The sequence below is a fragment of the Metarhizium brunneum genome, chromosome 2, assembly GCF_013426205.1.
Source record: "Metarhizium brunneum chromosome 2, complete sequence".
Classification (NCBI taxonomy): domain Eukaryota; kingdom Fungi; phylum Ascomycota; class Sordariomycetes; order Hypocreales; family Clavicipitaceae; genus Metarhizium; species Metarhizium brunneum.
This window is the reverse complement of record NC_089423.1, coordinates 3,176,033-3,188,405: the sequence shown is the minus strand read 5'-3', so window position 1 is coordinate 3,188,405 and position 12,373 is coordinate 3,176,033. Positions and strand designations below refer to the sequence as shown.

The following is a 12,373-nucleotide window of genomic DNA, read 5'->3' as shown; positions in this document are numbered from 1 at the left end:
GCCTTTAATTTAGTGAGATTCTATGTAATTCTATCTCTTCCATCGGTTGAAGAATAAATCCAGATCTTATATTCATGAATACTCCTTGTCCAGCTTCTCGCTCTGCAATTCCCAGTATTGTCCAAGTTGTCTAATACGCTGGTGCCGCTCAAATGATAACAAAAACTACCGCATATAGGTGTTGCCTATGTGAGGCATTTTTGATACCGCCGCGTTTTCGTCGTCAAATCTTTGTGGTGTTCTTTGCTAACGCATTCTTCACCTATGACTCCCAAACGCCGGGGAAAAGATACTCGATTTTCTTTGCAGCATCGGGGTCTCTACCTTCGGGCTTGGTCATGAACTTGAGACCTCCCTGAGAGTAACCTTCCCATTTCTTGGCCATGACCAAATCACTGTGCTCAATGTTGCTGAGCTGGTCCAAAACGGCGCCAACTAAGCGCTTGGCGTTTTTGCCGTTTTGGTGCATGTATTTCATGACCATGTCGACATTGACGTCTTCGAACGAGTGCCAACAGTCGTAGTCGGTGGCCATGGCGATGACTTGGTAGGAGAGTTCGGCTTCTCTGGCCAGCTTGGCCTCGGGAAGCGTGGACATGTTGATGACGGATCCGCCCCATGATCGATACATGTGAGATTCAGCTCGGGTAGAGAACTGAGGTCCCTCTGTGGCAACAATTGGTCAGTACAACAGAAAATATTAGAAGAGATGTCTTTGTAGCGCTGCTCACTTTTGCGCATGACAGCTACACTTACCCATGACAATGACGGTACCCTTCTCGTGCAAAACGACGCCATCGCCCTCCATGCTCTCTGCGCAACGCTTAACGATAGCAGCCAATCCCGCATCAAAGGGGTCTGCAAAGCCTACATGACCAACTACACCGCCCTCGAAGAAGGTGAAGGGCCGAATGCCCTTGGTGCGATCGATGACCTGATCGGGGACAACGAAGTCCATTGGCTTGATTTCCTCCTGCAACGAGCCCACGGCCGAGAAGGCGATCACACACCGCACACCCAAATGCCTCAGGGCAGCAATGTTGGCTCTGTTGGGGACTTCGTGCGGCGCATACTGGTGGTGCAGACCGTGTCGGGCAAGAAAGGCAATGTAGGTGCCATTGTGGGAGAGGATCTTGATAGGCGAGGCGGGAGGGCCCCAAGGAGTGATGGGGTTGACGGCAGCAATGGGTTCATAGCCCTCGAGATGTCCGAGTCCCGTGCCGCCAATGACGGCGATGTGGACGGGTTCTGGGGAGAAGTCAGTTGTGTTGAACACAGGCAGTAACAAGTTGGCGACGACACGGGACGAGGGAGTGTAGAATCGTACTGTCGAACGTGGTGGGAAGCTGGGTCATTGTGGCGGCTTCAAGCTATGTGTTGCTTTGTGCCCAAACGGTGTGCCTGGCATTAACCGTCCTCAGAAATCGGAAGAGGGATAGAAAAAAAACGAAAAGTTCAAGGTTGTGATGATGTGATTTTGATTTCGATTTCGATTTCGATGGCGGACGGACAACCCCGCCATGGAGGGGCATCAGGGGCACATGTTTTGTTGATAGGCTGGATGGTAACGAACCGGACCGGACATTTGACCATTTGAACATTGAAGCGGCCAGGCGCTAGGGGTCCCTGATAACGCGTGCCCGGGCTTGGGGGAGCGGGAGCGGGAGCGGGATTAGAGAAACAAGTTGATATGTTATTTTGGGCTGTTTTCTTCGCTCTTTGAATGTTTGTTTCCCTTGTATAATCTGACATCTGTGCCATGTTGTACTTAGTACTTGAAGTACGGTACTCCGTACCTGGTGCCTACTACGTGCTCTAGGTACTTCGGTACTCTCAAGATGCTGACCAACCACGACAGCACCATAATATTTTTTTGCCTGGCTCCACCAAAACTTTTGGATGCACGTCGACCTTCACCCATCGCCGGAAACACCAAGGTTGCAAGTGCCTGCTGGTTTTGGTCTTGTCCATCGTCAACTGGCGCCTGTTCCTGCCGCAAATATACTTAGCTTGGCATATCCCACGGCCACCATGACCCAGCTGTCGGATTATGCCGGGCCGACTCCCGGCAAAGGGGAGGACAACGGGGAGTCTATTGAGGAACGATGCTTCTCCGCCGCTCTCATCTGTCTCGAGGGCCACTTCACACAGTCCCCTCCCATGGGACCTCAGACAGCTGCTCGCGTGAACTCTATGATATCGAAGACTCTCGAGAAGACCCATACGCTTAGGACAGCCCGGTAAGCATACCTTGCCCTTCGTCCACTCTCGTCATGACTCAAACTCCCCTGGCTGACTGGTTTTGCAAAAGTGAGGCGCTCTCGCGGAATGTCGCCATATGGATATGGCTCACAAGAATATTTGCCGCTGCCATTCCTAGCCTAACCACCAGATCAGTAGGACCTCTGTCCAGCTTGAACGACCCGGACAGGGGCGTGAGTCCTCAAGAAAGCACTGCCTTGATTGTTATGAATCATGCGTCTATCAAGGAGGATCTTGGAACCTTGATCAAGTTGATGCACATTGCAAGGAACTTGCTGGTCAATGCAGAGCCAGAGGTCCCTCAGGATATCTGCGCCGCTGTACATTTTGATCAGATGGTCTATCAGACAATTATTCTGTGCGTAAATGTCACCAGTAAGGGATACGATGGGGAGATTTTGGATGAGACGCAGAGGTTAAAATTGGCTGATATTACAGAACTATGTGAGTCGTCCCCTCTCTTTCTGTCCTCATTGGGCATGGCCAGTGTGTTCTGGAACTGTCACTGAACTCTAGCTGTCAGATAAAAAGTTATTGGTTACGTCTCTTCAGCAAGCACATAATTGGACTGCCAAGCACGACCGCAACAAAATGTCATTCTGGTTCGACGTACTGTTCGATGAAGATGAAGGCGCTTTTGGCGGTAATGAAGATGGCTTAGGTGACGGATCTGGCTTCCGGCCGGATGTGGCTAAGCAACAAGTCCAGCATTGGCTCGACCGCAACTCAAGAATGTGCGATGCTGCGAGAAAACTTCTCAAGGACTACGCCCAGAACCACGCAGATAAGCCGCCAGGTAACTTGGCACCTATTCGACCACTGGCTTGGAACTGGCTCCCCGAAGACTCAGTCAACATGCCTGGCGACCTGGAGGACAGCAATGAAAAGATGAATCCCGTCTGGAAACCCGATGAGACGGACAACTTTGAACAGGATAGGGTGTACGGGCGTGTATCTAGGGAAATAGATACTTGGTGGTTACGTGCTCGTGATCCCAACTACGAGCAATGGGTGGTCAGCATGCCGTCTGTGGAGCTTGCTCAATCAAGAACCGAACACTGCAAGACGAATTTGATCCATCGGTATGCTCATTCATACAGGGGAGATCACTCACCACCTCCGGAGGCGGCGGACGATGAGCTTTCAGACCATGAGCACTGCCATCATTGCCCAGAATGCCACGAGTGTCACCACCATCATGACGATGAAGAAGATGAGGAGCACGAACATGAGCATGACGACGAACATGGATGTGAACACAGCGACCATGATCATGACCATGACCACGGACATGAACATGACCATGATCCTGAGTGTGAGCATCACCATCACCACCACCATCACCATCACCACCATCATCATGATCATGATCACGAGCATGAACATGACCATGACCATGATTACGTGCACGACTACGCCGACGACATGATTGACGATGAGGATGCCGATGACGACGAGTCGTATGGCGATGGCCCACTCACCGGTCTCCTCACCGAAGTACCCAATATTCTGGACCCAAAGCAGATTGAAGCCCTTCACATGATCGTCAAGTCGTGTATCCTGGACAACGCCGGGTCTGGTCTTACCCGGGCTGGCGAAAACTTGCAAAAGACAAGATGCAGGATGTTTTTGGCACTCGACTGCGGCAAGTGTCTTTTGCGAGAGCTCCTCGTCTTCATCGCTGTCTGGAACAAGGATGAGCAGTCGCTGATATTCCAAGTCACGACTCAGATCGTCGAGGCTCTTCACCACAGCGCCTTGATCCCGTACGCTTGGAACTGGCTTCGTATTCCCAAGGATATCATATCTCCAGCACAAACTGTGCTGCTACGGCTGGTAAACCACATGTTCCGAGCCAGAGTGAACAACAACACCACCGCCAACAACAGTAACAACAACCCGGCTGCTGCTAACACTAGCGCTTCCACTACCACTGCCAGAGATGTCCCCTCGCACGATAAAGATAATTCTCGGGATATCAAGCTCGTCCACTTTTTCTTCAGCTACTTTCGCAGCCGCATTGTTCCCGAATGTGCTGCCCTGATGCACCTGCAGGCCCAAATTCGTGAAGACAAGTGTGATGCAGCCGAATTTCCCGTCGATACCTGGGACATGGAACGTGCTAAGGACGGCCTTGGGCAATACCTCGACTTCCTCACTACTGTGGCTGAAATGATGGACACGCGTGCCAAACTGATTGAATGGGAAGCCATCTACGATCTCATCACTATCCTGAGTGGCCTCGAAGCCGGTGTAGCTAAAAAGCCGTTGATCGAACTCCCCAAACGCTCGCCATCCAAACCGGGATCTTCGTCGCCATCCACAGTATCCTATCCCACACCAAATACGACTACAAACCCCATGGTTGAGCGCCCGTATGCAACAGAAGCAGGATCTCTGCCGCCATCTCCGCCGCCACCTGACATGGAAGAGCAAGCTCACAAGTACCCCTGGCCTTGCGTCAAAGGCCAAATCTTCACCATATTGGCCACGCTCCTGCAGCCACCCCCAGGGCAGTCCAGCCCAGGAAATAGCCAGGTTCAGTCCCAGATGGTCAAATACAACGGCATCGTACCATTACTTAATAGCTGTGCGTATGATGACCATAACCCGTTTGCAAAGGAACGTGTAACAATCTGTCTCAAATGGCTGCTAGATGGATGTGAGGCAGCCAACAATTTCTTCAGAGAGCTAGTCAGCATGGCGCCGCAGCCGAACTTGAAGCCTCCGCCGGCAGGGACAGCCGTCTCGACACTTAGAGTGGATGGTATTCAGGGTGATATTAAAGTGCAGGTACGGTCGAGGACGGCCCCGCCCGTAGGGAGGGCAGGCGTCGTTGAGGAGGTGGAGCCCTACGAGAAGGATTTACTGCAGAGAGTGGCGGGGATGAGTTTGAATTCAGCGCCTGCTACATCGAGGGGGAGTATCGAGGATGATTTCATGGCGTAGGCATGTTGGTTGGCGTGGAAGTTGACGGGGCCACAGTGACTTGACAAGCCTAGCATTTGCGAGGGTATGATGATTAAGAGAGCATCACATCAAGGCTCGTGATGCCATCAATTCCCTGCACACAGAACAATAAAATAATAATTGGATAGTATGCCTGAAGTCTATGCATTGTATATACAAGACCAACCAGTCGCTCCCGCAAACCACCTACTTACCCAAAAGGTAGCCAAAATCAAAGGACGAAATATGCATACCCGTAGCAAAAATACACCCATACCGTACATCAACAGGAGTAGGTACCTAGGTAGATACAGTTATTCAAATGCCAAACCAACAGGTGGTGTGTTGTCCGCATCATACGACGAGCTTGCTTCGCTTGTCCACGCCACGACGGCTGCTTGCATGCTCCCTCCAACCCTCTCCCTCGGTTTTCTCGTCGTATTTCTTGCCTTCTTTCCTGTTTTATTCGTGTTTTTGGTCTGCCACTTTCTCTCTGGGGGCAGGATTGTTTCTGGAAAGGCTTCGTCTTTTTCGTATTATTTATTCTCGTTTTGTAACATGGGCAAAGGGGGGTTTTCTTTTTTCGTTCTCTTGTCTCATGCGCCATTCAGCTTGGGCTTGAGCTTGCCCTCAGTCTTCTCAACATGCTCAACAAGATCGGCAATGGTGCAGACCTTCAACCCCCACTTTCTCGCAAAGGCAATGTTGGCCTCGCCCCTCATCATGCCGGCGCGGGTGATGATGGGCTGGCCGGGGGTAGGCTCGCCGTCCTCGACGAGCTCGGCGATGGCGGCGGCCGGGTTCTTGCCGGCCAGGCGGCAGAACTCGACGGCGGCCTCGGTGTGGCCGACGCGCTGGCGGACGCCGCCGGGGGCAGCGCGCAGGGGCAAGATGTGGCCGGGGCGGATGAAGCTCGTCGCGGTGGACTTGGGGTCGGCCAGGAAGCGGCAGCAGAGGGCGCGGTCGTGGGCGCTGATGCCCGTGGTGACGGAGTCGTGGGCGGCGTCGACGGAGATGGTGTAGGCGGTGCCGCGGGCGTCCTGGCTGGCTGAGACCATGACGGGCAGCTGCAGGGCGTCGGCGCGCGAGGGCATGATGGGGGCGCAGATGAGGCCGGAGGAGTAGCGCACCATCCAGGCCATTTGCTCGGTGGTGACGTCCTCGGCGGCGATGATTAGGTCGGCCTCATTCTCGCGGCCGGGGTCGTCGAGCACCAGGATGAATTCGCCTCGGCCTGTTTGAGAGCGTGCTCAGTTAGCAAAGATTGGAGTGGACGGAGGAGGGCATGGTTAGGATCAAAAAGGATGGTTGCGTACGGAAGGCCTCGATTGTGTCGGGGATGGAGTCGAATTGGCTGGCGGGTATCGTGGAGGCAGGCATGTTTGCGGCGGGGTTTATGATTTCTTTTTCTTGAGATGTGAGGGTATCGTGGGGTGATGTTGGTCGAGGTGGACTGCGTGTGGTCCGGCTTGTGACGGAGGATTCAGCGCAGATTTTCAAGGCTACCAAAGTCGGAATCGTCAATGCTGGAGGGACGCTGAGTAATGGCAATTGAGGAGGAGGAGCAACGGCGAGGTTTTTGTCAGGTTTTTTTTTGTTCTGCTCGCGTCGCTGGACACTGACGGTGATGCGGCTGGCGCGGAGGAATTGGGGGGAAGACTCGGCATCAAGATACATATGTATTCAGTGAAATGCTACCCGGTCCACTGGAACAAGGTTTTGCGGGCCAACTCGGCGTCCGATGTCAATGGCTTGGTGGCCGTGACCGGCCCATGTCGTTGAACTGCTAACATGTTCCATGACTTTCGGCCATGGCGCTGGTGCCATTACTCTGGTTTAGACTGGCGGGGGGGACTGCATGTACTTGGTACTCTCGACATTGCTGACTCGAACATGTGAATGGAATTTATCCACGGAACGGCACACGGCTTCAGCCCTTGCTGTCCCCTACGACGGCTTTGCAATGGCATTGGAGGTGGGAGTCAACCTCCAGTCCCGGCTGCAGATGTCTTCTTGACGAGCACAAAAGCCATGCACTGTCCGCTGTGCTCCAGACACTTTCTGCGTAGCGACGCTGGCCCTATGGTACACGATACAAAAGCTGACGTGCGGCTTACCAAACCGTTTGAGGTTGCGCGCGCGGCATGAGTCGCAACTTCTGCCCATAAGGATGGAGGGGCTCTTGCTCTGTAAGCACCGGCGGGCCATGACTGTGCAGCGTCCAGTCTCTGCTCGGCTCGTCCATGTCTGCTGCTCCAGTCTGCCTCGGTGTGCCCGCCGAACATGCCGCGGCGGGGATGTCACGTTGTCGTCCGGGGCCGTCGACCGAGGATCTGTCTCATCGAGGCCACCTCCGATTAGGATCCGCGAATAACCAGGCCATGGCGAGGCAATCTTTGTCGCCGTCCATCTCGCACTCACGTCACACTCTCTGTACCAGAATTCGACCGCAGTCACTGCCCGCACTGCAGAATACCGAGCACCGAGTATTCTGCACCATCAATCGTGCGTGATGCGTCGCCGATTAAGTACGTAGGCTTCTCTAGAAGGCGCCTTCCAGCGGAAAGTGGGTCTCGGTTCAATCCCTGAGGATTCTCCGAAGGAAATGTTGCGCCATTCAATTGAAGCTCACCACCTCCTCTCAGCCTGCCCTGTTTGTCGGCAACACCGGCCCAACTGTCAATGTCAACAACCTTGAGGGCGGCCCGTGGCGTCCTCGGACTGTCAAGGCCAAGAGCTGCTGCAGCACCTCTACACACGCACAACCAACGGCGGGCCAAACCATCAAGCAAACCCTTCCGACCCGATTCGCGACAATGGCACTCGACCTTCTCGTCCGTCAACCCTGAGGAAGTCTCCCATTTCAACTCCCTCGCCTCCGAATGGTGGGATCCCCATGGGTCATCCCGTCTGCTTCACCTGATGAATCCCGTCCGACAAGACTTCATCCGAGCCTGCCTGCAGTCCCAACCCGACACAAAGGCCTCGAGGCTACGAGACGCATCCCTCAGCTACCTCGACATCGGATGCGGAGGCGGCATCTTTGCTGAAAGCGCCGCGCGACTAGCTACGACGAAGCGAGTCACCGCCATTGACCCTACGCCGTCCGTCCTGGCCGTTGCAAAGGCGCACGCGAAGAAGGACCCGTCGCTGAGCGGCAAGCTCTTCTACCAGCAGAGCTCCATTGAAGACCTTCAGGTGCCTCGGGAGCCCTGCGATGCCTACGACATTGTCAGTTTGTTCGAAGTTATTGAGCATGTCGACGAGCCAGGGCCCTTCTTGGAACGAGTCCGGCCGTTTGTGAAGCCCGGCGGCTGGCTGGTCATGAGCACCATTGCGAGGACGTGGGTGAGCTGGTTCACGACGAACCTGGTTGCGGAGCACCTTTTGCGCATTGTGCCGCCGGGCACGCATGACTGGAACAAGTACATCAACGAGGACGAGCTACAACGATTCTTCCTGGACAAGGGATGGGATAGCCCTAGGGTCATGGGCGTTGTGTATGTTCCGGGCCTCGGGTGGAAAGAGGTCCGCGGCGGTGAGAAGGTCGGCAATTACTTTTTTGCTGTGAGAAGGAACGGCTAGCCATCTGGCCAGGTGTGTTTTTCTGATGTGTCTTGTTGGAGCTCAGTCGGGCTGCAAAGGCATACAATAGTGAAACGATATACCAGAGGAATGCGGACGCTCTGACATTCTAGCTCTGCTGGATGTGTCTGGATGTGGCCGCGTGTACCATCACGTCTGTGTACTTTGTGTACTCTCAAGTGTACTATACGAAAAGCAAATTAATCCTCAAACATGCTGCATGGTTGGCTGTAATTTTGATGGTGCGATTGGTGCAAGTCATCGAGCCGTGAATGCGCAGCTTGCCGATGTCGCGAGCGTATCAAGTCGGGAGAGGCCTGGCGTATATTTGGTCAATAACCAAAAGTTTACATATCCTGGGCTCATGTCGGAGCCACAAGTCCTGGCCAAGAGCGTAGCGTCTAGCAACGAGATTTGGAATATCATCATGTGCAATGTGCAATTTGAAATTGCACATATAGAGTGTACAATGTCATGCATATGATGACATGGAGCACCCAGTTGAAGGGCACTCAGGTACGGGGAAATTGATCAATTGATACTGAAGTACGGAGTATGTACGGAGTACAGTGGTGTACATGTGTCCACCGTTCACTGAAGCAAGACGCTATTGTGAAACATCAGCGCCGGGGCCGTCCATGTCCAGTGTTGGCTGCATGTGCCAGGCGGTTTCTGGGACACCAGACTAATTAAGTACATGTCAACTGGTACATCCACCCACTGTATACCGCCTAGTGGCGGCCGTTTCAATCGTTAGGCACCCCTGCCTGACCTTCTAAAAATTCAGCTTGGCTTCGGGTGTCATTACATGCGGGCGGATCGTCTGTCGCCGGGCGAATCAGCGTGGCGGGTGCTCTGCCTTCTAACCTGCCAACTGAATCCGGTCTTGCAGTTCAAGCACCAGCACTTGAGACCTCAGCAGCATCTCAGCATGGAGTTGGAGTTACCTCTCTCCAACTGAGTTTGACGGCTGACCTTCTCCATCTCCTTGTCTTTTGTTTTTTGTCGCTTCTTGTTCCTTGGCCATCCCCTGCTCCCTTTTTCCTTTCCTTTTTTTTCCCTTTTGGAGTCATCTGTCGTCCATCCATAGTCTCTCGCTTTCTTGCTCCTGCGACGCCATTTTCGAATTGGCCGCGCGTCGGAGATAGACGCCAGTACCACGTGTGACATGATTTGAGTCAGCGGAAACGGAGCTTCCCCTCTCTCAAAGCTCTGGAACGATGATTGTACGGCTCGCGGCCTTATTGGCAGCCTTGGCCTCGCAGTCTGTGGCCCAATTCCCCGTCTCAGACCTCGATTCACTCAATTTGACCGTAGCAAGGTCGCCTGCCGACAGTAGCATCACCATCTCATACAAGGAGCCACGGGGCGCATGCAACACTGCTTTCGGCCAGCAGAAACAGTATACAGGTTGGGTGCATGTGCCCGGGGAGCAGTCGACAAATCTCTTCTTTTGGTTTGTCCAAGGCCGTCAACACACCGACAGCTTAACCATATGGCTCAACGGGGGACCTGGTTCGAGTTCCATGTTTGGTTTTTTTGCTGGAAACGGGCCATGTGAAGTTATTGAGAAGGGCATCGACAAATATGACACGATTGCTCGGGAATGGGGCTGGGATCGAGCTTCCAATATGCTCTTCATTGATCAGGTTCGTTTCTACCAACATCTTTTCCGCAATGCCTGAGTAGCAAATAACATTCTGACGTTCTTAAAAAAAATCACCAGCCCAACCAAGTTGGCTTTTCATACGATACACCAACCAATGGAACTCTGGTCCTTCCTAATGAAAGCATGCATCAGCCACCTATCCAGGGAAAAAATAATTCCCTCCCATCATGGACCTACATGAACGGCACCTTCAGCACAATGAACAAAAGCACTACAGCCAATACGACGCAGACTGCAGCCATCGGTGTATGGCACTTGATCCAAGGCTTCCTCACCACATTTCCCCAGTACCAGCCTCAGCCCAATAGTTCAATAGCTGTCAATCTCTTTGCCGAGAGCTACGGCGGAAGATACGGGCCAATATTTGCAGAGCAATGGGAGATGCAAAATCAGAAGCGAACTAACGGGCAGTTGGATGCCAATTCGACGCTAGAGGTCCGTCTTAGTTCTCTGGGTATTGTGAATGGCTGCATTGATCAGGAGGTTCAAGTCCCCTTCTATCCCATCTTTGCCAACGACAACACATACAAATACAAGGCTTTGTCAGACGAGGCAGCAGCGTATTACGGTCGCAGATTCAGTGCTCCAGGTGGCTGTAAAGACAAGGTTCAACAATGCGCGGCCGTGGCCATGGCCCAGGATCCAGCTGGGCAGGGAAACCAGCCCGAAGCGAATCGATTATGCGATGCCGCAAATACAGCATGCTTTGCTCTCCAGGAACCATATAGCAACAGTGGCCGCAGCGTGTACGATCTTGCTGCCCCTTCTCGGGATCCTTATCCGCCTTTGCGATTTCTCGACTACGTCAACCAGGGCCATATACTCCAAGCCATTGGCTCTCCCATCAACTACACCATGACAAGCAATGCAGTGTTCCAGGCATTCCAGGACACCGGCGACTTGGCAAGAGGCGGTAACATTAAACGGTTGGCGGATCTCTTAAACCAAGGTGTCCGTATTGGCCTCATGTACGGCGACCGAGACTACATTTGCAACTGGCTCGGCGGACAAGCTGTGTCTCTCGCTGTTGCAAACCAAACCGGACCTAATTATGCCACGGGGTTTCCTGCGGCTGGTTACGCTCCTATTATTGTCAACGACTCGTACATCGGCGGCCTTGTTCGTCAGTACGGCAACTTATCATTTAGTCGCATTTATCAAGCCGGACACTCCGTAGCATGGTATCAACCCGAGACAGCATTCCAAGTATTTGCACGCATCATGATGGGTACATCAGTATCTACCGGGGAGACCATCTCCCTCTCCTCTTTCAACACCACGGGACCCAACGTAGCTTCTCATGATGAAAAGCTGCCGGCAATGCCTTCGACAACATGTTACATCCGTGCATTTGCAAGTACATGCGACTACGATGCCCAAGATCTTGCTTTCGGAGGCAACGGTACAGTCATCAACGGCATTCTGTACAGCAAATCAGCCGACTGGCCATTGGCCACCACTCAACCTCCATCGTCTACATCCGGGCAACCGACCAGTACAACCATGCCTTTGACAGGTGTGTTTACGGCTACGAAAGTGCCCGATAGTGGAAGCGCAGCTCGTTTATTGGCCTCTGGCATGCTTTGGATTATGATTTCAAGCTTCTGGGTTATACAAGGCGTACAATTTTTCTTTTGAACACTCCACAGACGTTGGATTATAATACATTTGTTTCCATAGTAAACTAGAGTAATGGACAGGGATTGGCTTGTTTTATTTAACCTGCGATGCAGATGACATGGCATATTGGGTAATTTCAGCGCGCAGGGTCTTCTGAAAAACAAATAAGGTACATTGGAAGAGTATCATGGGATTGTCTAGACGTGTAGAAAAGTATCCTTACTCGCGTAATATAACGTCATATAAGACACAGATACTACTCATGTGAGCCAAGGCGACCGCCCAACT

At 52.9% G+C, this 12,373-nt stretch overlaps 5 protein-coding genes across 5 annotated transcripts; 3 read left to right on the top strand and 2 right to left on the bottom strand.

Annotated features, from left to right (window-relative positions):
• Nucleotides 1–262: 262 nt before the first annotated feature.
• Nucleotides 263–1,355, bottom strand: MTAP (S-methyl-5'-thioadenosine phosphorylase; the record flags this gene model as incomplete). Its single annotated transcript, XM_014691787.1, has 3 exons — nucleotides 263–666; nucleotides 757–1,248; nucleotides 1,328–1,355. The coding sequence occupies 3 exons, from the start codon at nucleotides 1,353–1,355 to the stop codon at nucleotides 263–265; spliced, it is 924 nt and encodes a 307-aa protein (XP_014547273.1).
• A 676-nt stretch (nucleotides 1,356–2,031) lies between these two features.
• Nucleotides 2,032–5,211, top strand: G6M90_00g039170 (uncharacterized protein; the record flags this gene model as incomplete). Its single annotated transcript, XM_014691786.1, has 3 exons — nucleotides 2,032–2,240; nucleotides 2,312–2,706; nucleotides 2,786–5,211. 3 exons carry the CDS (start codon nucleotides 2,032–2,034, stop codon nucleotides 5,209–5,211), a joined length of 3,030 nt encoding a protein of 1,009 aa, XP_014547272.1.
• A 596-nt stretch (nucleotides 5,212–5,807) lies between these two features.
• On the bottom strand, nucleotides 5,808–6,591 carry RIB3 (3,4-dihydroxy-2-butanone 4-phosphate synthase; the record flags this gene model as incomplete). Its single annotated transcript, XM_014691785.1, has 2 exons — nucleotides 5,808–6,445; nucleotides 6,528–6,591. The coding sequence occupies 2 exons, from the start codon at nucleotides 6,589–6,591 to the stop codon at nucleotides 5,808–5,810; spliced, it is 702 nt and encodes a 233-aa protein (XP_014547271.1).
• A 1,302-nt stretch (nucleotides 6,592–7,893) lies between these two features.
• coq3 (Ubiquinone biosynthesis O-methyltransferase) lies at nucleotides 7,894–8,796 on the top strand (the record flags this gene model as incomplete). Its single annotated transcript, XM_014691784.1, has 1 exon — nucleotides 7,894–8,796. One exon carries the CDS (start codon nucleotides 7,894–7,896, stop codon nucleotides 8,794–8,796), a length of 903 nt encoding a protein of 300 aa, XP_014547270.1.
• A 1,220-nt stretch (nucleotides 8,797–10,016) lies between these two features.
• On the top strand, nucleotides 10,017–12,103 carry SCPA_0 (Carboxypeptidase S1 A; the record flags this gene model as incomplete). The annotated part of the gene is made up of 2 exons (XM_014691783.1): nucleotides 10,017–10,445; nucleotides 10,523–12,103. The coding sequence occupies 2 exons, from the start codon at nucleotides 10,017–10,019 to the stop codon at nucleotides 12,101–12,103; spliced, it is 2,010 nt and encodes a 669-aa protein (XP_014547269.1).
• Nucleotides 12,104–12,373: the final 270 nt, after the last annotated feature.